Source organism: Orbicella franksi, chromosome 4 (assembly GCF_964199315.1).
Source record: "Orbicella franksi chromosome 4, jaOrbFran1.1, whole genome shotgun sequence".
NCBI lineage: Eukaryota > Metazoa > Cnidaria > Anthozoa > Scleractinia > Merulinidae > Orbicella > Orbicella franksi.
This window is the reverse complement of record NC_138148.1, coordinates 25,468,661-25,492,956: the sequence shown is the minus strand read 5'-3', so window position 1 is coordinate 25,492,956 and position 24,296 is coordinate 25,468,661. Positions and strand designations below refer to the sequence as shown.

The 24,296-nt window shown below is 38.8% G+C and overlaps 2 protein-coding genes across 6 annotated transcripts in view; one reads left to right on the top strand and one right to left on the bottom strand.

The window, feature by feature from the left end:
• Nucleotides 1–23,995, bottom strand: part of LOC145483777 (uncharacterized) — an 81,408-nt gene extending 57,413 nt beyond the window's left edge. For 2 of the 5 annotated variants that reach the window (XM_081462318.1, XM_081462322.1), the window contains exons 1-4: nt 23,243–23,995; nt 15,802–15,857; nt 11,386–11,443; nt 307–523 (exon numbers count right to left, since the gene is read on the bottom strand). In XM_081462318.1, the coding sequence (XP_081318444.1) occupies nt 307–447 (141 nt within the window). In that variant the 5' untranslated portion in view covers nt 448–523; nt 11,386–11,443; nt 15,802–15,857; nt 23,243–23,995. Of the gene's footprint in view, nt 1–306; nt 524–11,385; nt 11,444–14,034; nt 14,219–15,770; nt 15,858–15,958; nt 15,999–23,242 lie in introns of those variants that run through there. The other 3 variants (XM_081462320.1, XM_081462319.1, XM_081462321.1) reach the window with 3 other exon arrangements.
• On the top strand, nt 16,241–18,709 carry LOC145485649 (uncharacterized). The gene has a single exon (XM_081464287.1). The coding sequence runs from the start codon at nt 16,442–16,444 to the stop codon at nt 18,707–18,709; it is 2,268 nt and encodes a 755-aa protein (XP_081320413.1). The 5' UTR covers nt 16,241–16,441.
• Nucleotides 23,996–24,296: the final 301 nt, after the last annotated feature.

Here is a 24,296-nt window from a genome sequence, read left to right as displayed (position 1 = left end):
ACTGTTGTATATCCATACGATCTAGTTTTTGTTGCATGAGTTTGAGAAGACTTGAGATCATACGGTAGTCTGTAATCTGTAGCATTCATTTATCAGAGTTATCAATAATATGGGACCTTTCGAAAGTCGCCTATGAATTAAAAACAATTAAGAAATTTTGAGAAGCTTTAGAAAATTCTCCATCTGAAACTTGAATATTCAAGAAATGTTTGTTGCTTGATTAGAATTTGAAGACTGATTTAGACTTATAAGTTAGTAAGAGTACGTTACGACTTCTTGAGAAAGTATATTGAGAGGTAAGTTTACCTGAGTGAGGCAGTTTGCGTAACATCGAGCCTTTGTGACAACTGAATCGCTTGGAACTCCTTTGACATTATTGAAGAGAGTGAAAATCCATAGAATCAGCAAAAATGGGCTGCAGATTCGCCTGTACTGCTGCCAAGCCATCGCCAGCGACCCAATGTCCGGTGCAGTCTACACTGGACACAATCCAATATATTGCAGTTTAACTGCAGTTCGGTCTCTGTAAAAGAAACGTCAAGTTTGAATATTGTGGCAAACATGTTGACCTACAATGCTAATTGACACTTCCGCTAAACGGGTTCTGTTTGGCTGACGAGCTGACACGAGGTAATGTCATTAAATCAAGAATTTGTGGACTACCTTTTTACATGATTTTCTTAGTTTTTTAAACACAAACTCACTGAATTCAGCAGATAATTTCTTAAGTCTAACTATTACATTCTAATCAATCGAAAGTGGCCCTGTCAGTAGAGCATTTTTTTTAAATTCGTTTATTTCTTGTTGTTCCGTCTTCAGTAGGTAGTTTCAGCGGGGGAGCTTTAAAATCCTTTGTTTTAATGTCTGCATGGTATTGAAAAATATATTAGGAACAAACATGGAATATGACTTAACACCTTTACGACCATAAACACATATTTACAAGAAAACGATTTAATTAAATTTAAAGGATGTTCTTTTTCAAAAACCTTTCTCCTATGGAAAACTCGCCTTTACCACTTCAACGCTTTATCTTCGAAATCAGTTTTCAAAGATTTAGTCTTAAAATGCTGTTTTATGATATGTGGAAGTTTTTAACCATTTTTGTCAACAATTAAAAATGTATGTTAGGTATTCTCCAAAGGAGTTACTAAATTTGTAGATTTTATTCCCTTTTTTATCCAGTTTTAAGGGCCCAGCAAAGAATTGTAGCCAAGATAACGATTGTAATTCAGCTTATCCCCCTTTTCCTTTATTGATTTAACATGGTCAGTTTAAATTACCGTGACAGAACGAACCCCACGAACTGCCGGAGAAATTGACTTTTATTGACAAAAAAGACAAAAGAAATTTAATTGTTTCCATTGCTTATATTGGACTCTTGTCAAAAAATATATTACTTTACAGAATATATTTTCTCTACTAATTAAAGTTAAAAAATCAAGCCAACGAAAAATATTGCTGCTGAGTAAAATGTGGTTTCGTAATTGACATCTGCTTTTATTTTGACCCACAATAAGTTTGTAATTGTTCAGGTGCAACTATTTTTAAAACTAAGTGTTCCGTGATTCCAATTGTATATAGTAGAATTGCCATATTGTTGCCGCATGTGGATTTCGGTTGAGATGAATGATAGTCATGATTGATTGCGAACAACTGAAAAACATCTAATTTGTTACGCTTGGTTATTTGCCCATTTGCAGCATTAGCAATACGTAATTGCAATGAAAACAATAATAATTCTGTGTAGCGTTTAGTCTTTACGTGGGCATGTCCTTTTACGACAAACATTTGGGCAATCAATCAACCATTGTTATATCACATCCGGTGATTTTCAAGGGCAAAATCAGTTTCCGAAACAACCGCATTTCTATTACTAACACTTGAGTACGACATTTGCTCACATAGTTACAAGTATGCTGGCAAGCAACGACGCTTAGCGTAACAGTATCCACATATGTACTGTAGACCGGGCTGTTTTCTAGCACGGAAGAATAATTGAAAACTGCAAGAAGTATTCAAAATTGACTTATACTTCTAAAGTCAGCCTCGCGAGAAAAAACAAAATAATGATAATAAATGATAAGAATGATAATAATAGTAATAATAATAATTATTATAATAATATTAATATTAATGAAAACAATAATAATTCTGTGTATTAATATTGATATTGATATTATTTTTGGTGTCTTACACAAAACACATTAATAGAACAAACCAAGATGAATCCGAGCTAGGCTAAAATATTGTTAATTGTTACAGCCACCCAAGTTTGGAAAGTCTAAATTAAAATATCTAGAAAGATTAACACATGTTTCTACCGCAACAAATGACGTACCTTAATTCTTTGATTCTGCTCAAGTTCTTTTAAGTAAAGATCGACACTAAATGGAATTTAAATTAGATAAATGTACATCATTTCATTATTGTGCAGGTACATACGTGCTCGTGAAATACGGTCCACATCATTTTGAGGATTCGCGTAGCTTTGAGCAAGGAACTGAAAAACTATTTCTTTCCTCTATTACAGAAAAAGATCTTGGCAGAAAATTAATTTAATTGAAATTTTAGGTAGCGTATTCAAAGATGTCGTTTCAGTTCCCCTTCCACAAAAAAGATGCCAAATGTAAAGTGGCGTACCAACAAAAAGTCATTTGAAGCCTTTGCCAAGATGCTGGTTTGTTGAGAATGTCAAACGTTATTTCGATATCGCATTCACATGAACGACATGCAACGAGAGTTACGTGCGGCTGAAATGTACGATGGAGTACCACGCTTAGTGGTGAACTCTCAAAATTGACAGCCTGAAGTAATACTTGAAGATGCGTCTTATTTTATCACAAAAGCTGATGTAAATCTGTCAAAAAATATACATAAAGCTAATTTGACCCTTAAAAGTCAGCCACTTTTTTTTTGAGCCAAATTACGATGGTAGATGAGAGTAGGGTTTGTCTTCTTGGCCGACAGAAAATGATTAATCAGAAATTTGTCAAAAGCATTTCACAAAGTTCACCTTCCAGAGATTGCTTGCTAAGCAGTTGTGATTGACGGATATCCGGCTACCAAACACGCCTCAGAAAAAAGCTTTTGTACAGACTGAAATCTATTTCCGCACAATATAGATAATATTAACATAACCGACAAAGTGGCCCATGAATCCAAACGTAATCACTGTGGTAGTAACCACAAATTCAATCTATATTATTATTTTACACGTTAAAATTACCGCAAAAAAAATGAAACGGCAGGGAAATAAATTTTCGCTATTTTTTCTCGGTCAACACAGGGTAGAGACCGACGACTTTCTGAAGCGTATGGCGACCAGTGTTCCTGTTTCAAATAAATATGTAGAATAAAACGCATTTTCTGTTCAATAATTGATTCGCCTTGCAACATACTAAGCCCAAGGAGTCCGATAAGTCCTATTTTAATCTCGCCTGTACTCGTGAGGTGCCCGAGGTGTCGATATAGTCCCAACTGGTCAGATATTTTATTAGAATAAAATCGCAACGCGCTTCATTACCAAGAAATTATCAGGCACTGTCTGCTTTTTATCTGGTCCGTTACAGATAACTTTGTAAACTAAGTGCACTTTACTGAAATATACTTAGTGGCCAATGTACAATTTTTCATGAAGCATGGTAGTTAAAAACTTATCGTTGCCACTATACAACCAAAGCGGTTATCCATAATATAGATAAACAAAGGTTGAAAATGTGAATGCGTTAGTTCATCAATCAACCACGATCTCCTTTGGATCACAAGCGTCCGGCCAAACAAAATCCATTACATTACCAGGAACCATATACCTTGTGCCGGCGCTATACTTTTTTTTCATGAGGAGTGTTTCTGTGAAATTATCATTACGAATCAGTCTTACCGGAAAATAAAATTCAAAGACATTTCCCGACACCAGGTGATCCCAGTAAATGAATTGGTCCCATCTCAAGGAAAAGATTTCTTACAGCGCTATTGATAATAAGGGTGAGAAAAATCAAACAAATTTAAGGTGTCTTACCTTTCCAGAGAGGTTTTATTCTGCACAGTGTATTAGAACGGAAATGAGGCTGTTTTCGTATGCGTGCAATATTAGATTATCCAATTTCGCCTTTGAATCTTATTGTCGGAGAGATGATACGAAAACTAATAACCAACCTAATTAATAATTTAATGGCATGTAGCGGTTGAAATGGATGGTTAATTTATGAAAATTAGACGGAACAATTCCATGCGTTTTTATAGAAACATAACGATCCTTTATCTTGATTTGAACTTAGGATTTGAATTCAAATGCTGAATGCTGCCGAACGTAATATCGCAAAGTGGTTTTTGTTTCAGATTGACAGGTTAATGACTTTGAAGAGGGAAAATAAATCTTTTGTCCCCCAAGCTCGGTGTCAACAAATTTAAATTAACGTGGAATAACAGTGAACAGGAATAAATAAGTTATATACGCAGAAGGCACGCATTTTATCCGCATTTACAAGCAACATTTATTTCACGTTACTATTATGTATCCCGTTGATTTTCTTACATCACTGAAGAAAAGAAACAGTTAATGCAAGTCTTTTTTATAGCTACTGGTTAAACCTAGTGTGTCGAAACAAATTCACAACTGAATTGAATCGGAAAAATTTTGTAAATTACAGATCTAAAAGAGGCATAATCAATTATAGATACCGACGATAAAAAGGTATTCAATTTATCAGTACTTACTAACCCGAAAAGCTCTGTTGACGTTATCTTGAACTAAAAATAAGACTGATTATTTCAAATTCACTGACTTATTTTATTTAGATATTGTCTGAATTGAAAGGAACTGGAAGCAGGTGTGGAAAAGTTCGTCGTTGCACTTCAATCAAATAACTGAAAAGTTTAAGAAAACATCATCTGGAAGCTTTTACACCAGTTACGGTTTTAAGCCAAACGGCCGGAATTTGTCTCCAAAGTCGTGATCACCCCAGATACGGTTTTTGAGTAATAGACTATAAACTTTTGTGTATACTTAACCCAATTTACCCCGGGGGGATGGGGCTCAAAATGCCCCCGCAGATTTCAAACTTTTCCTAAGGCTATGAGCAATTGTTATCAAAATTTGTTGCTTTTCGTAATATTTACAAGGAACACGTTAATCTATGATTTAATCAACTGACCGTCTTCTCAAGGTAACGATAGTGGGTATATTTCCGAAATCTAGTGTTTTTCAAAATTTAAGGCCCGGTCCACACGCACATGTATCTGGATTTTTCTGAAAACGGATTTTCTTTCTTTGATCTCAAAAACTACGCGTCCACAAGTAACGCAACTGAATCGTTTTCGACCGTCCACAAGAACACACTATAACAATGGAAATACGATAGCGTCCCTTGCAGAGCATCCGCAATGCCAATAATCTATGAGCCCGCATGCAGCAATTGGCACTAATTTTGTAAGGTGTAAACTCCTCTGTTTACTCTCGTTCAAAACTCTCACAATATGTCGAAATCGGCTAAAACACCCAGGAATTCCTCGACCAAAAGCAAGGCTGACTCATTCACTTGGACGGATGACGAAGTAGAATTTCAATCGAAAGTTGCATTTGAGTATTAAGTTGAAAAAAGCGCTGTGAAATGTCCACTGGAAATCGGCTTACGCTTGAAAGAACCCCAAGTAGGAACGACATAAGATGTCTGTCCGCCATCTTGATTTTTCTCTGGGAAGAACGCAGACCGGGAAAGACTGGACACGATCTATGACAACATCGCATTCGAAAACCTCCATTTTCGTCCGTGCACACCCACACAATGAGCCGGCGTTTTAAAAGAAAACCTCCCTTTTGGGGACTGTTTTCGAAACACTTTCTTTTTCTGGTGCCCGAAAGCACTGCTTAAGCGTGGACAGAAGGCTAAAATGGAGACAAAAATCTCTGTTTTTAAAATATCCGGATACATGAGGAAGGAGCTTAAAATTCTTTCTTTGCTGTATTGTTCTTGTATCTTCAAGTTTTTTTCGAATCAAATTTTAAGATTTTAAATAGTGTCAAAAAGTATTTGAAATTTGAGATCCCAAGAGACGCGCATTTTTGTGATGTGACGTCAAGTAGGTGTGATAGGGCGTCATGATAAGAATGAAACGGCGGCCATGTTGGTGTTCCAAACCAATCCCGTGCGAGTTGAACTCTTCTAATGCTAAATCTCTTGTTCCAATCAAAAAACTTTGATCTAGATTATAGTCTCTTGTTCCAATATATTTGCATGGCTGCTTGCCACGAAACTCAAAACAGTCTATAGCTAGGTTTGAATATTTTCGAGACACGGTAGATACAAAAGGCTTTCATGTTCTTTGCGCCCAAAAAGATGCACTTTACTAACGTGCCCACTTAATTTCTATGTCAATTATCTGATCCCGAACATTTGCCACAATATAGAGAATGCTGTTCTCTTAAATACTGAGTTTTTAGGTTTTAAATTTTGGCATTTTTCACAGGAACGCGACGTTACATGTAAACATGTGACGTTACAGACGGTGGAAGTGGACAAGTGCATAGGACAACGCACACGTTCTTTGTTTACTCTTTGATCACTGTTTCAGCGTTCGGAGAGGCGATATAATATTGAAGAATTCTCAACAAGGACTTCAAAATGAAAAAACTTGTTTCAAATATGTCTATCCACTCAAAAAATATAACCTTTGAAATTTGAATTTCGTTTCGCTTTTAGTTTAAGATTAATTGACCCTCGACGTGCGATTTTAGGCAGGTAAGGGTCGCAAATGAAAAACTGCCTAGGCTAACTGAAAAGGTAAACCTATTCTTTTTACAAGGATAAACATTTATTCCAGTAAACGCACAAGAGGCCATCCTGACTCACAAAAGATAAAAAAAAATGCATATTAAAACTCAACGCTGATTGGCTAACAGAATGAGTTGAACACCAAATACGTTAACGCAAGCGCACAGAAATCTGCACAGCGTCAACTGCATCTGCATTCCCTTGGTTTACGTTTCTCCAAAAGTTCCGTACACAACCGGAAATGAAGCCTGTCCTCTCCTCTAACGTCTGATATCTAAATCTCTATTGTTGAACTTGATTTTCATGTCTTTTCCTGACAGTTTGTTCGAGACATAAGACATTCACTTACTACTGTAGAGTTTCTTTAGTATTGCATGTCGTCATGTTGAGAAAGTTTTGACATTGCATTCTAAAATAAACATTTAGCAACATAAAGGGTAAAACCCCCTTAAATTTCATGCCACTCGTTTTTGAAATGCCAAGATTCTTGCCAAATGAAAGCGTCGAATCATGTATTTGAGTAAATAACTAGCTTTAGATGAATACTAAAGGTTTTTATCTAAACAATAAAATATATTGGCTAATTGGAATAATCTTTTTTATGACATAAGCCTGTGTCCATGGTGGTTGCTCAGTTTATTTACGAAAGCAATTACTTTGTTTCCAGTGTTATCTTAAACAACAACAGACAATCACAAATGACTGACCATTACTAATCAAAGATAATTTGCTTTTTAAATTCTAAATTCTTTAGTCACTTAGCTCGCTCCGTTCACAGGCTCCCAAAATCTACTCTTGAAATATACAAGAAGTGAACATGCGTCCCGAACATGAACATCATCAAACATGGAAATGTTCTTCCGTGTACTAAGTAAATAAGGACTCCCTGTTTCGAAGGAAGAAAATACAAGGCAACCCAAAAGAAACCAGCCCACACATCATACGTGTAGACCAGCTGTACCCGCATAACAAATGGCTAGAAATTCGTAATAATAAATAACACTGTTCTTCCCAAAAATGAACACAATGCTTGGTAAATCGATATACTTTTGACGGCCGTTAATAACATAGACAGACTTGGTGGTTGTTTAAACTGAAATTCACATGATTCCATCGAGCTAACAGGCACTTATCTTACCTGAAAAGATTGAAAGAGATTAACAAATCCGCTCAGCATTTGAACGCCAAGTCAAATGATTTTTTGTGCAGTTGTCGCATGAAGGCTGTTTTTTTTTATCCGTAAAAAAGGAAATAAGTCAACTGTCGTATCTTGAAACTTTCGCTGACAACTCTGAGCCTGCTGGTGACTGACATGGTTCTCTTAAAAAAGCACGTTTGATTTACTCTTGAGACAACAAATTTCCTAAATAAGCATCATTTGAATAATAATATCACGTAATCAATCTTTTCTTAAATATCTGAAATTTGGTCGTGCTTAAATCTTTGTATTTTCCTTTTTATTTCAATTTGCTGTGTATTGCTCCAATTCTATACGAGGAAATTTATCAAGCTATAAAATCGAATTAAACTACTTTAATTTAGTCTTGCAAACAAACCTCAACAATTAATTCCCAAATGTTAAGTTTGAGAGAGGAAAATAAAGAGAGCCTCGTGAAGGATAGTGTTTTCACGCGGCCTTTCCTTATGTTATATCGCACATCCGTCGGGAGGAAAATATATATTACGTCTTTGAGAGTTGTAATTACACAACTAAGTTAGTTCAGAAGGTCAGTCAGCGAAAATCAACTAATGAGATCGCTCTTCTTGCCTATGTCAGGTACGTCTGAAATTTCAATTGACCAATCAGGATTTAGCAGCTTGAAAGCTGTACTGTCCTGGCGTCAAATGTATGTAAACAGGAAAGGTATTGAAGTCGGTCCACTTTTCTCACTGGAAGCCACATTTAATACTCACGAAATAATTTCAACACCCATATCAGATTGTAAAAGGTGAAAAAATATAAAACATTCTGTGGCTTTTAATTTGGCGCCAAACGGGTAGGCCACCTCTATGATCGCTGTCGCCAGGTAGGACAATAGTTGCGTCATTTGGAAAACAAAACATGCCGTTCCTCATCAAATTAAACTCAGAATTAAGTAGAAGAGGCTAAGAAAACTTTAGCATTTTCTGTCTTTTTTCAGCGGCGAAAACAAAAAAGACCATTATCAACGGTGTCGTTTCGGCCGCTTGGTTTTGACTACCGCTAGCGCTTGTACTGCGGACGCAGCCACCTCTTCGCAGTGCAGTGTGTAATAAGTATTTGGTCAGGATTCGCTTTCTTCTTCTTTAACAATTAATTTATGAAAACGTAAAACGCTATGTTGGCTCTCAATCAGAACTGCGTGCTTGAAGTTCGCGGTGTCTCAATTTTCAGCGCGTGTCTAAAGTTTGCGGTGTCCTTACAATCTGTCATAATTTAATTTTTTTTTTTCCTAATCATTTTCAGTTGCGTAACACAACTCCCAGCTTCCTTGGGACTCTAATGGAAGACTAGGAGCTCTTGGTCCATTCTTGTGCGCTTGTTCCGTACTTTCAAGACCTAGGGCGACATTTTTCTAGCACAGTTCTCGCGCTAACCCCTCGCGCTTGGTTAGTATGATCGATTTATGTACTATATATTTATCGACGATTACCTAAAAATTGTCTGATTTTACGGAAGTTTTCAGACAAATGATCTTATCATACTTTGTCATTTCACGTTTTTATTGCAACACGCGAATCACACCTAATTGTTATCAGCACCTAGATTTGTTATCAGCAATTAGAAAAGGAAAAGAAAAAAAAAATGTTGGAAGATGCTAGAAGAGGAAGTTGCGGCATAAAACACAAAAGCGAGCAATGCAATGAAATTAAAAACGTTGAATTTATCAATCTTTCGATCCTTTCTGAATGATGTTCACAGTATTTCCAAAGGTCTCCGCACGAATTAGTACGTTTTCAAAGGTCTCCTTCTTCACCTAGCACAACGAGGTTTTGTACACACAAGCTAGCGGCTCCTTTAAACTAAAGGCTGGTTTCCATATGATCGCAGACAATCGCAGACGATCGCGGATCGCAAATCGCAGATCGCAGACGATCGCAAAGAGAGTTGTTTCCATATAACCGCAGACGATCGCAAGCGATCGCAGAGCCGACTGTTGCATACATTTCGGACAGCGGAACTGTCAAAATTACACGCGCGTTGTGCTGGCGGGAAAATCGCAGCAAACAATATGGCGGACGTCGAGGAGGAAATTTTGCTGCAAGCACATTTATTCCTTCTTTTTGTCAACCTATTTTGAAATTCCCTTAGCAGTGCATCTCGCCCCGAGCCAGAAGGTAGCGTTTTCAATCGCTTCAGATAACGACCATAAGCAGTTCTTATGTTGCGGAATTTGACCTCCGCCTCAGCCGCCGATAGATTAAATTTCTCCCCGATTTTTTCCTAGTAGTTAGCCTTTTTGTTTTTGTCTTTGAAATGTTTACTGTTACGGTGGTAAACGCACTGATATCACGCAACTTCCTCCATAAATTTCTCGTTACTAACGTTACCTTCTTCAACGCCAGCCATGTTTACAACAAATAAACGGTTGCTTTCTTGCAAAGAAGCGTTGAATCATGGGTCGGAATTCAAAATATTATGGGATACGTTTCGATCGCAGATCGCAGAGCTTTGGTTTCCATATGATCGCACGATCGCAATTGATCGCAGACGATCGCCGAAGATAGAACATGGTTCTATCTTCTGCGATCGTCTGCGATCGTCTGCGATCACGATCGCACGATCGCAGACGATCGCAGAAGTGTGTTTCCATATGATCGCAGACGATCGCAAAACTTTTTGCGATCTGCGATCCGCGATCCGCGATCGTCTGCGATCATATGGAAACCAGCCTTAAATGTTTGGCACCTGCTTTTCCGATAACAGATTTTAGTGTGAACGGGCTAATTTTTATGCGCGGAACATGAGCCAGAACAAGGCGCTTGTCCAACGAGAATGGAACCTACCAGAGAAAGGAGGCGAGCAGCTGTTGACGCAACGTCTCGCTTAAAGGCGATGATTAATACCTAAGCACTGCATTTGTAGTGAAAATTGCGAAACAATATTTAGGGGAGCGTGACCGGAAATTGTATGACCATAATTTTGCGTAAGCGTAAGATTGACTGTTGTAATCAGAGAGCTTTGTAATCGGATAGGTTTTAAAAGAGGAAGAATAAGGCATTGAAGTGAACACGACGTTCGGAGTGAAGTGTAAAATGCGAAACGCGAGGGAAGAAATAAATCTTGATTTGTCTATACACTGAGTAAGTTGAGTGTACCCTAGCACCTCGGCACACTTGCCTGTCCTCCACACTAACATTATTGAAAAGCCTAGGGTTAGGTTATAGGGTAAGCAGTCGACCACAGTTTTCGAAATGGTACGGTGCATTTTGTCCAGATAAGAAGTCCTACATTTATAAAGCATTGTTTTTAAAAACTGGAGGTTTCGTTTTCGCATACCTCTCTTTCGAATAGTCTGGGCGATTGGCAACAACGCCAAAAAAGCTTACATTTTCTAATGAATATGCTTCTTTGAGGAATATAAGGCATTGCAAAACCCGCATTAGTCTTAATATATAAGCTGTTTCTCACCTTTGTTTTGTTAACTGCTCTTGCTTGTCATTCAGATTCCTCTTGGCTAAACTGAAACCTTAGGGCAAAAGAAATATAAATATAACTGATCCCGAAGAAATGAAATTATATTTCAATACTGTCAGATATAGGGCTTCGAGTATGTGATGGTGGCTGCGGTAGTTAATTGGAAATAAAATTGCAGATCTTTGTCAAAGCGTCTCAAGGAAGTTATATTAAAAGGAACTTATTTTTTATCTGCGTAAACAGAAATTTAAATGTCACAGATTGTGAAATCTTGACGTGCGACAACCGATAACTTTAATGTAGATCGGAAGCCAATGAAGAGTTTGATCTCGAAGTTTCTACAACTAAGATAATAGATGATGAGGCCAAAGAAATCGCCGTAGAAATTGAACGTGAATAATGCATTTGTTCAGTTTTAGTTGAATTGCTTACTAACTTTGAAACTTGGCGAGCTACTGTGCCTTGTTGCTTATATATCATACAGGCCAAACTTCATACGTTTTATCAGAAGGTTATAATTATAAATTTTTGGTTCTATCCTATCTGGTCTTCCGGTAAAACGTAAAAACCACCAACTTTCCGTGGGCCGGTACTGAAAAGGTGACGTATGTTGTAAGTGTGGGAAATATATGTAAACATAGATTATTACATATAAGTTAGAAGAAAGAAAGTACAACAAGCTTTTGCAATGCTCAGCCCGGTTTGAAGAAGCAAGACCTACGCACTGCTACCAAAATCAGAATTTTTAGCACTAATATTGTAAAGGCAGTTTTGTCAGACGGCTCAGAGACATGGAGAGTCACGACAATGACAAAAAATTAAGAACAAACTTTCATCAAGAAGTGTCTGAGGAGGATTCTGAGGGTGTATTGAACTGAAGTGGATTTGTTGTTAGTACCGGTCAAGAGCCTGTCAACGCCACCATTAAGAGAAGGCGCTGGAAGTCGATTGGCCGTGCACTAAGTGCACGCGGTGGACTGGAACCCACAAGGCACACGAAAACGTGGCAGACCGAGCATCACATCGACCGAGGATCCCAATTTAACTTGGTGCGAGGCCAAAAGAGCAGCTCAAGACCGCCACAGATGGAAGGCAACTGTGGACGCTCCATACCACCCCACCCCCCTTCCTCCATGGGGCAAAGAGGACTAGATGTTGGCCACGACATTCAAAACATTCTATAGCCAGCAATAAATACTGCTCGAGACACAGTGGACACAAAAAGGTGCACTTTACTAGCGTATCCATTTGAGTTTTTTATCAGTTTTCTGGTAATAGTAAGTATCAGTTTTCTAGTAATAGGCGATATGTTTATTACAAGAATTTGCAACAAGGATCTCAAAATTAAACTTTAATTTAAACATGTCTATCCACTCAAGAAATAGGACATTTTGAAATTTGAATTTTGTTCTGCTTTTAGTTTAAATATTAATTGCCCCTTTTTGAGTCCGCTGTGCTGCCCAACGTGTAATTAATAAGCAGTTGAGGGACGGTAGCGAAAAATAGCGAAGGCTAAATATTAATTGTTAATATAGTGATAAGGTACATCTATTCTTTGTAATAGGATAAACATTTATCCCAATAAACGCACATGAGGACATCCTGACCCACGAAAGTAAAAAAGGCACATCAAAACACAACGCTGATTGGCTTACAGAATGAGCTGCACATCAAACTGCCCAGCTGACTTTACCTTTGTTTAATTTACGTTTCTTCAAAGGTCCGTGCACAATCGCAAATAAGGCCTGTCCTCTCCTAAAATGTCTGATATCTAAATCCCCTTTGTTGAGCTTGATTTTCACGTCTTTTGCTGACAGTTTGTTCGAGACATAAGACATTCACTTACTACTCTATGTCGTTATATTGACAAAGTTTTGACATCGTATTCTAGAATACACCTAAGCAACATCAAGGGTAAAACCCCATTTAAATTTCACCCACTCATTTTTGAAATGCCAAGATTCTTGCGCAATGGAAGCGCCGCATCGTATATTTGGGTGTATACCTAACTCTAGATATGAAATAAAGCTTTTTTATTTAAAAAGTAAAATATAACGGCTAATTGGAATAATCTGTTATCTGACTTAAGCCTGTGTACATGCTGGTTTTTCAGTTTAATTATGAGAGCCAGTGCTTTGGTTCCAGTGTTATCTCAAACAACAGCGGACAATAATCACTAATCACCATTACTAATCAAAGACAATTTACTTTTTAAATTCTAAATTCTTTGGTCAATTAGTTCGCTCCGTTTACAGGCTCCCAAAATCTATTCTACTCTACTTGAAATATACAAGAAGTGAACATGTGTCGCGTTAGACTCATAATACCAATATGAACATCATCAAACATGGAAATGTTCTTCCGTGTACTAAGTAAATACTGACTCCCTCTTTCGAAGGAAGAAAATACAAGGCAACCCAAGAAAACGCAGCCCACACATCATAAGTGCAGATCTACTACACTCGCACAACAAATGGCCAGAAATTCTTAATAATAAATAACACTGTTCCTCCCTAAAATGAACACAATGCTTGGTAAGTCGATATACTTTTGAAGCCCGTTAATAACATAGACTTGGTGGTTGTTTAAGCTAAAATTCACATGATTCCATCGAGCTAACAGGCACTTATCTGAGCACATTACCTGAGATTGAAAGAGACTAACAAATCCGCTCAGCAGTTAAACGCAAGTCAAATGATTTTTTGCGCAGTTGTTGCATGAAGGCTGTTGATTTATCCGTAAATAAGGAAATAAGTCAACTGTTGTATCTTGAAACTTTCGCTGACAACTCTGAGCCTGCTGGTGACTGACATAGCTATCTTCAAACAAACACGTTTACTTTATTTTTAAATACACAAATTTCCTGAATAAGCGTCATTTGAATAATAATGTCACGTAACCAATCTTTTCTTTAATATCTGAAATTGGGTCGTGCTTAAATCTTTGTATTTTCATTTTTATTTCAATTTGCTGTGTATCGCTCCAATTCTATACGAGGAAATTTATCAAGCTATAAAATCGAGTCAAACTATTTTAATTTAGTATTGCAAACAAACCTCAGCAATTAATTCCCAAATGTAAAGTTTGAGAGAGAAAAATAAAGAGAGCCTCATAAAGGACGGTATTTTCACGAAGCCTTTCGTTATGTTATATCGTATATTCGACGGGAATAAAATATATATATAACATCTTTGAGAGCTGTAATTACACAACTAAGTTAGTTCAGATGGTAAATCAGCTAAAATCAACCAATGAGATCGCTCTCTTTGCCTACGTCCGGTGCGTCTGACATTTCAATTGACCAATCAGGATTGAGCAGCTGGCAAGAAAAACTGTTCTGCCCTGGGGCCGGTTTCTCGAAGGTCCCGAAAAGTTTTCGCACCCGGAAAGCCATAGCAAAATCTCAAACCTTATGACTATAGAACTGTTTTATTCACATACTCTTAATATGAACAGAGGTTCCCTTCACACAAGAAGTTTCAGGCGTATACACTTATGGGTTTTTAGATACAGATGAACTAAAAATGTCTTTACGGGCGCGAAAAGTTTCCGGGGTTTTCGTGAAACGGGCCCCTGGCGTCAAATGTATGTAAACAGGAAAGATATTGAAGTCGGCCCACGTTTCTCACTGGAAACGACATTTAATACTCACGAAATAATTTCAACACCCATATCAGATTGTAAAAAGTGAAAAAATATAAAACATTTTGGGGCTTTTAATTTGGCGCCAAAAATAGGCCACCTGTCATCATATTTTATGTCATTTCACGCTTTTATTGCAATACGCGAACCATAGAAAACGAAAAAATGTTAGAAAAAGCTAGAAGAGGAAGTTGTGGCGTAAAACACAAAAGCGAGCAATCCAATGAAATTAAAAACGTTGAATTGATCAATCTTTCGGTCCTTTTTGAATGATATTCACAGTATTTCCAAAGGTCCCTACACGAATTAGTTCGTTTTCAAAGGTCTATTTCTTCACCTGTCTGAAAAGACGTAGCACAATGAGGTCTTGTACACACAAAGTAGCGTCTCCGTTGAACTAAATGTTCACCCGTTTTTCCGTCAACAGATTTTAGTGTCAACGGACTAATTTTTAGGCTTTTTGTCTTGCCTGTCCTCCACACTAACATTATTGAAAAGCTTTGGTTCAGGTAAGGGTTAGCCGTCCACAGTTTTCGAATTCCAAGTTTTTAAAGCAATTTTGTAAACTGTTTTCGAATTTGTACGGTGCAGTTTGTCCAGATCAGACGTCCCAAGATTTTAAAGCAATTTTTTAAACTGGAGGCTTCGTTTTTTCGCATGCCTTTCTTTAGATTAGTGTGGAAGATAAGCAAAAACGCACAAAAGCTTAGGTTTTTCTAATTAATATGAAGACAAACCTGCTCCAGTTATATGAAAGGTGTTTCTCACCTTTGTTGTGTTAACTGCTCTTACTCAGCCTGGAGTTCAGATTCCTCTTGGCTAAGCTGAAATCATTAAAATGCAAAAGAAATGTAAATATAACTGATCCCGATGAAATGAATACAGATTAACGAGTTACTTTTTTCCGAAGAAATAAAAAATATACTTCAATCCCGCAAGTCAGATACAGGGATTGTGGCCCTGGCCGGCAGTTAATCAGAACTTAAACCTCAGATCTTCGTCAACGTGTCTCAAGGAAGTTATATTAAAAGGAACTTAGTTTTTAATCTGAGTAAACAGGAATTTAAATATCACTGGTGGTAAAATCTTGACGTGTGACAACCAACAATTTAAGTTTAGAGAGGAAGTCACTGTCAATGACCTCATGATATGAAATTTGTTGACGCCAACGAAATCGTCGTAGAAAATGAATAATGTAGTTGTTTTTTTGTAGAATCACTAACTAACTTTAAAACTTGGCGAGCGTCTGCGCCTTTTGCATGTATATTATGCGGGCTAAACCTCATGCGTTTTGTCTGAAAGTTATAATTGTAGATTTTTGGTTTTATCCTGTCTTGTCTTCCGGTAACAGGTAAAAACCACTGTTACACTATGCACATTCGCTTGCACCTTTGTATGTTTTAATCATATGCACTTGCACCTTAATTGCACTATACAACATTGTCACGCACGTATCCAGATAGCATGTATTTATTACTTGCAGCAACTTAATAAATTCAGTTTTGAATGTGTTACCGAACGACAAACATGGTGGCAGCGGTGGGATTTTTTTAGTAATCTAACGGATCTAGCGCTTTACCGACTCAACTATTCTTCAGTCTACAGCGATATGGCTTCGAACACCCCGTTTCCCGAGTTTAAGACAACAGGAGATGACAAGCACGACCTGGAAACATACATAGAAGATTTGACAGATTACTGCGTCATGCAAAATTGGTTCGATCCATCGAAAGAAACTGACGCACTGAAATGGACCAAGCCTGATAAAGCCATGGCATGTCTCCGGGCATCTCTATCTCCGGCAGCGAGAACGGTTTATAAATACAGCTTGGGTTTGGATGAAGCCGACCAAAAGAAGCCTCATTGTGTTGTCGCCGCATTGAGAGAGTATTATGGCGCTAGCGTTGGAGTGTCAGGGGAACGGCAAAAGTTTCTTCGTTTGCTGCAAAACGAAAACGATTCGATTGCTTCCTGGGAGACGCGAGTGCGTAATCAAGCAGCACAGTGTGAATATGAAGACTTCGCTGACGAGCTTATGAGGGACCAATTTATCGCCGGTTTAACGTCTGATACTCTTCGAGTGAAACTTATCGGGAAAGGGCATAAACATAAAAACACCGCCCAAACAAAGGTTACGCTACGAGAAGTTGTCGAAGTTGCCAAAACGTTCGAAGCGACTGTGTTCGCTAATCAGCACATGAAAACTGCCAGGAACACACAACAGGAACAAGTGAATTTTACGAGCAAATCAGCATTTGCAAATCCGCGGCAAAATCTGAAGCCGGTACAGCAATTGTCACAGTGTTTCTGGTGTGGCGGCAACCATCAACAGCCCCGTCAACAGCACTGTCCAGCATTTGGTAAAAGATGTGGAAAGTGTGGGATCTCTGGTCATTTCGCGCGCGTCTGTAGAGGTGGAGCAAGGCGACAAGGACGACAGCAGCAATCAAATTTTGTCGATGAAGACAACGGTGAAGAAGCATTTGTGGTGGATTGCGAGACACCCTCACAACCTGCAAGGAAATTCTTTGCCCATTTACATCTCATACATGGAGAAAAAACAAAAGTAGTGAAAGCACAAATCGACTCGGCATCCACGTGTAACACCATACCCATCAGTCTACTAAGCGAGGTGTTTCCTCACGTAAAGATTTCGCGGACCAGAAGCAGGATTAACACGTATGGAAGCGAAACTATGCGCCCTGAAGGCCAAGTAACTTTGTGTTGTGACAGAAGGGGCAAGATTCACATCATAGATTTTCTTGTGGTCAACGTGCCTAATGAGAAACCACCACTTCTCAGCGGAAGAGATGCACAAGCCCTGGGTTATTTGAAGATGTATGCTGATGAAGCAAACGCAGTTGAAGAAGAAATTCCGCGCAATATGCAGTCACCTCCACCACTAGGAAAACTGACAAAGGAAGACGTGCTTCACCACTACTCAAACGTATTTAAGCCAGGCCGCGGAAATCCTCTTGGAACCCCCTTGCACATCGAACTTGATCCTAATGTTACTCCAGTACACGCCTCAACGCGTCGAGTTCCCGTGGCAAAGTTGGACAGAGTAAATGACGAGTTAAAGAGACTATGCGATGAAGGCATCATAAGGCCGGTCACACAGCCTACAGACTGGCTCTCAAACATCCTGGTAAAAGAGAAACCGAACGGCAAACTTCGAATATGCATTGATCCAAGTCAAACCATTAACAAGGCCATCAGAAGACCCAAGTACACAATACCGACGATTGAAGAGAAGCTTCCACAACTGACTAAGGCCAAAGTGTTCACAATTGTTGATGTATCTGAAGCTTTTCACACCATCGTGATGGATGAAGAGTCTTCTTTACTAACAACGTTCCAGGGACCAAATGGTCGCTACTGCTACACTCGCATACCATTTGGGATCGCCTCGGGACCGGAGGAGTATCAACGGCGCCAACATAAATTCTTAGACGGCTTACACGGGGTAATAAACATTGCCGACGACATCTGTGTTTTTGGATGCGGAGATTCAAAAGAGGAAGCTGACATCGATCACGATAAAAATCTTACAAGCCTGTTAGAGAAGTGCAGCAACCATGACCTGCGACTTTCGGTGAAGAAATTACAGTTTAAATCTCCCTCTGTCACCTTTATGGGGCACAAGCTTACCGACAAAGGCGTATGTGAAACCTAGGCCTACGAACAAACACCAACCCTGGATCTATGGGGAGGTAATTGGAAGACCCGCACCAAGGTCCTGCCTCGTGAGCACAGCAATGGGACCAGTCCGGCGAAACCACGCGCAAATCAGGGAGGCAAAGGCAGAACCTGCAGTGGGCAACTATGATGAAAAATTGGACCGATTGGAAACTGCATCCCTACCATCTGAAAGTGGACAAACACAGGAAACGGATCAGCCGTTGGACCAAGAGCCTACACCGCCACCTCGCCGTTCAACAAGAGAACGTAGACTTCCCTCACGATTCAACGACTTCCTTATGGAATGAACACTTTAATGACTTTCTTGCGGAGATGTAAAGACTTTGTTTACATGAACACTTTAGTTTAATGACTTTCTTGCGGAGATGTAAGGACTTTGTTTACTCATGAACAGTTCAGAGAAATTATGTTTAGGTCCACTATATAATGGACATTCTATTATTGATTTTATCTTCCAAAAGGGGAAAGGTGTTACACTATGCACATTCGCTTGCACCTTTGTATGTTTTAATCATATGCACTTGCACCTTAATTGCACTATACAACATTGTCACGCGCGTATCCAGATAGCATGTATTTATTACTTGCAGCAACTTACTAAATTCAGTTTTGAATGTGCTACCGAACGACAAACACCACCAAGTTTCCGTGGGCCGGTACGAAATGCGCCGCAAACAATGCTGACCTTTGGCTCACTGATGATGGCGACAGTAATTGCAGAGTTCCGTGTGGGTAACGTCAATACCTCTTAATAACCGAGCTCTCGGTCTGTACTGTAAGTTACCGACTGAGCTTTGCGCTTGGACCATAAATCTAACGGGGAAAAACAAGGATCCGTAACTTACTGTGTGTCTGTTGGGTTCGGGAACGATTTCTATTCACGCGGAACAGTAAATTTCTGACGCACGTCGAAAGCAAAACGAGGCAATTTGAAATCGTTGTTAAGTCGTTATCACTTTTATATGGGCACAATTAAAAGTAAAAAAAAAAATTTAAACTTTAACTTGTTTTAAAAGTTAAGAACACTTGGCGATTAATCACGAAACATTTTGGCAACGAAAACAGCTTTAAGTTTTAGCGGGCCGTACAGTAGAAAGCGGCCCGCTAAATTGACCAATCCCAGCGCGCGTAGTAACTAAGAGATACAATAGTGTAAGTCACTGATATGATAAATCGCGAAAAGAAAGTTTTAGACATAAAATGGCTTTAAAGTACTTATTAACGCAAATTAACTTCACACCCTAGCAAGTAAATAGAAGTGCTGAAAGTTATTCTTTTAGCTTCCTTTCAGGAGCCATAATCGGGGACGTCCGTCCCCGATTATGGCTCCTGCTTCCCTTCCAAAGCAAGCCGTTTTCACAACCGTAAAATCTCCCACTCTTCCGTGCTTGCCACTACAGAGCCTTGATATTATTCACCTATTTTTCGCTGACTTTATTTAATTCCAGTATAAACGGACCTTGTGAAGCAGTATTGGCATTCTACGTGTACATCTCTGTCGCAAACCATGTCTACATTAGGCTGACTGAAATATGGCGAGGAGACGTAAAAAAGGAAAAAAAGGCTAGAGAACGTAAAACAAAATGTGCCTGGATTTTGCCTCATTTGATAGAAATTAAGCTGATTGTAGTTATTTACCTATTAAGTACTGTGGACATAACATCTTCAGTTCCTTTTGTTAGAACTCATTGCAGTAACAATCAAAACAGCTCAATTGTTCCACCTAAATAAGCTAAATGGTTATTTGTACATTACAGCAATTTATGAGTTGTGTCACGCAGCATACAAACTCATCAAAATCATTCCTGTCGTATGTACTACATGAAACATGCCCGTTTCAAGTATCACCAGTTGGCTTAAAAAGCCTCTGGATTTTGATGTTTGCAATGAATTGCTGTAAGTATATTGCAGTTTTATTCTCCGTACAGTAGTAGTTGCGCAAAGGACAGCAAGGCCGTAAAAAGAATTCAGGATGTTGTCGGATGGTACTATAATTTTAAAGCTAAAACGACGTTTTTAAAAATTCCTTAAACCATTTTAACCATTGTCAGAAAAATGTTGTAATTCTGCGCAAGCGTCTCTGTCCCGAGTATGTCTTGAAAAGCTTAAAAAAACGCTATAGTCGCGGCTTCGCGTTTGCTTGCACCGCAGCGTATTATAGCCTAGCTGCTCTCAGGCCATTTCCAAGGCGGTAGAAGAAAACGTGGCGCGCAGCCCGCAGCAGGTGTCCAGCCATAAGAATTACCGCAATTTTATTTTGAGATCCTTTACATTTGGCCGGTTCTCAGGTATAGCACAGCAGAGGGTGCGCAAACTTGTCAATCGATTTTGCAAACTTGTTTTTTTCTATCTTAAAGATTAAGAACTTGTTTAACGTGAAAAAAATCTCTTCCTGATAGACTCCGTAAGCAACTTGTGTAAAAATTGTCCTGTTCAAATTGTACTGCTTGTTGCATCGGTGAAACACGACATTTCTCTCAGCGCGTTCAAGTGCTGTTGGCTGCTTCATGTATTTAATTTAACGCAAATAGAAGATTTTTGCTCAATAGTTTGATTCAGAAATTCGTTTTCTTTCCCGCAGTACACTGAAAAGCTATTTCGTTCACAGCCACCAAAAGATGGGACAGGAATATGTTGTAAATATACTTAATCGCATTGCACTGTGGGATATGCTTCCAGCTCTCCCCTACCCACCCACCCCCTCCCCTCCCCGACTTTCAGTGGCATTTCAAGTTACTAAGGTTAAAACTTCGGACAGTCTTAGTTTTTGCCCAGCAAATTGACTAACAAATAGATCTGAAACACAGATAAATCAAAGTAACCTCTTTCGTGACATGACGTAAGCCCATTTTGCAGGAACGTCCAATCTTCTGTCATGGCTTGTGTCATGACACAATATGTACACCAAGTTTACTTTACCTCCCCCGTGAATCAGTTCCAGTTTTATGTCGTCGACGGCTACGATCAGAATGAAGAGTGGAGGTTCCACTACTCAAATAGCTAGCAATCCTCATTTCAGCTAATAGCGCATGATGTGACCGCAATTAATTAACAGGGAAACGGTGCCAAGACGATACCGAAACGTCGGTCCTCTTGTTATGTCTGGTTTCCTTAATAATTCTGCCACATTAAATTAATTATTCTCAGTTTTGCGGTCCGTGCGCTGGAATGTTGCAAATTATCCTAATCAGATTCACAGTTGTGAAAAATGTGCGGTGTTGTATTTTAATCATCGAATCGAATTGCCTTTTAAAGCGCATTTTCAATTTTGTCTCCCAGCTTTCACTCATGATTTTGGCAACTAGTTCCAGGCCTAACGCTGGTTACAACCCATAATGCGACTACTGAGTTCACTCCAGGCACTCCGAGAAAATTGTGGTGAATGGAACCCGCCAAATCTCTTAACGAATTTCCGTTCGGCCTTTCTTGCGTTCTATTTATCGAGACCGTGAGCCAACTGGTTTCCGGTGAAAACTTCCGAGAAGACCTCCGAAGTGATTTTCGGGTGCATCAAAAAATAGCCCTCAATAATTTTTCCATGCTCAATGCGTACTGGCATTCATGGTATTTTGAGATATTTTGGCCACATGCAAAATTACCTTTAGATTTAAGCAAACCTGAAAAAAAATCATTCACTAAGATAGAAAAACACTAAAGAGATAATAATAAACCATAAAGAAACGAGGATGGAGAAGATTGACTCGGATTACGAACGACGAACTTGAAAAATTCAGTCTAAACTTTTCAAGATGGGCAAACCGTGACGTAACCCCTTTAAATAATCATTATTCACGAAATGCGACGTGGTTGTTAAATTAGTCAAGTGTTGCCAACACATAGTGTCTAACAGTAAGAAAGATACTGAATTACATTCAAATCGACAATTTTTCGGCGGTCTACTTGATGATCTTAAATTAACTGTAAAGTTGAAACTGTTGTGCTGATGGAAACGTCTCACTGGAAGTGGGGGGCCAAAACATGCGTTGTGTTTTTTATCTTGCGTCGAGATTGTCACGAAATATCAATTTTTAGCGAGAAATATTGGACAAGTTCTGTACTTGACTAGATCCACGCCAAAAATATTATTGCAGTAATCACAGGGATTATTCAGTCGCTGTGATTCGACGATAATTCATGTCCCTGAAGCCATGTTTTGTCAGTCATCTTCTTCTCAACCGCACTTCTAAGCGACGTACATTTGCTTTTAATATAAGATATCACTATGGCTCACTAAGTTTTGCTAACTCAGTGAATGTACGATAACTTCAGTAAAAAGAAGACGCATGCGAGTTGTACATCATGGTCAACACGCGTTTTATCCAGTGTAATTCCTTGGCTCCAGATATAAAACACAGAAGCCGCCGCTAATGCACCAAGCCACAACTTCTAAGAAAAATTTTAGCGTGACGTCGCTGATTACTTCGCCAGTAATCAATTATGCTTTACGTTAACTTTAGAAGCTTAAAGTAATTGAATTCGAGACACCTTTGAAACTTGCATTACTTACCTGTCATTACATTCCAACTTAAGGTCCAGAAATCCCGGAATACAAGAATCTTCACGTACAAACTGCCTTTCGTGGTTTATGACGATTCTGGCAAATCAGTTTTCCGGTTGATGTTGTGCTTCCTTTTACTGCGATGGGATTATTTCCATTCCGTGAAAAGACTATTTTTGGCCCTGGAGGCGTGATCTTTGCCACTTCTGTTTTTGATGTCAGCACTTCTGAAAAGTAAATATAACTTGAGAAAACATCGGCACGTCCAGAGTATTACTGGTGCGTGGAAGTTAATTAAATTCTCTTCAATTGATCCAAGTGTCGCACGTCAGCTTTGAGCGAGCCAAACTTTGCAGAAAAATGTTACATGCCACACCAATCCATGAGATACAATATCGATGCACATTAATATTTGAGATAACGGGCAGAGCTTCAAGACTCTGGTCGACTTACAGTTACGCATATACAAGAGTTCTTTGAAAGTAAATAATTAAAGCGTAGGAATTTTGTTTAACTCTGCAAGGAATGGCTTCACAGCGTTCTCTAACTGGACATCGTAGACAGAACGCTTCCTTCTAATTCTTCGCGTTTACTTGAAGACAAACGTTTACAGTCCAGAGAGTGACTTTTCTAGAATAGATTCAGCTTCTGTTAATCTTGTTCGCCAGCTTTCCGACTTCATTTGTTACATTTGGCATTGTAATGAGAATTCGATGAATTCCCTGACACAGACATGCCACTTCACAACTTCCTGTTGCCCTGCATTCTTGTTTCTCGCTGTTCCTATGTTACATTCCTTTATAAAGGTACTAATTATCATTTGCAATCTTTACAGAAGCAATACAGCAATGCACAATCAAAGAAGTTTTGTTTCGGTTATTTTAATAATCTCTAAGTCCTTAAGCAACTCTCTTCAGTTTTAACTAAGCCACCACTTATAATCCCCTAAACGTCATCATGACACGTAACCATGGAATTCAAATGAGAGCTAATTAAATCTCGCATTAATACCAATTTTGTTGTGTTTGGTGCTATAACAAACCAAAGATTTGAATGTATACAA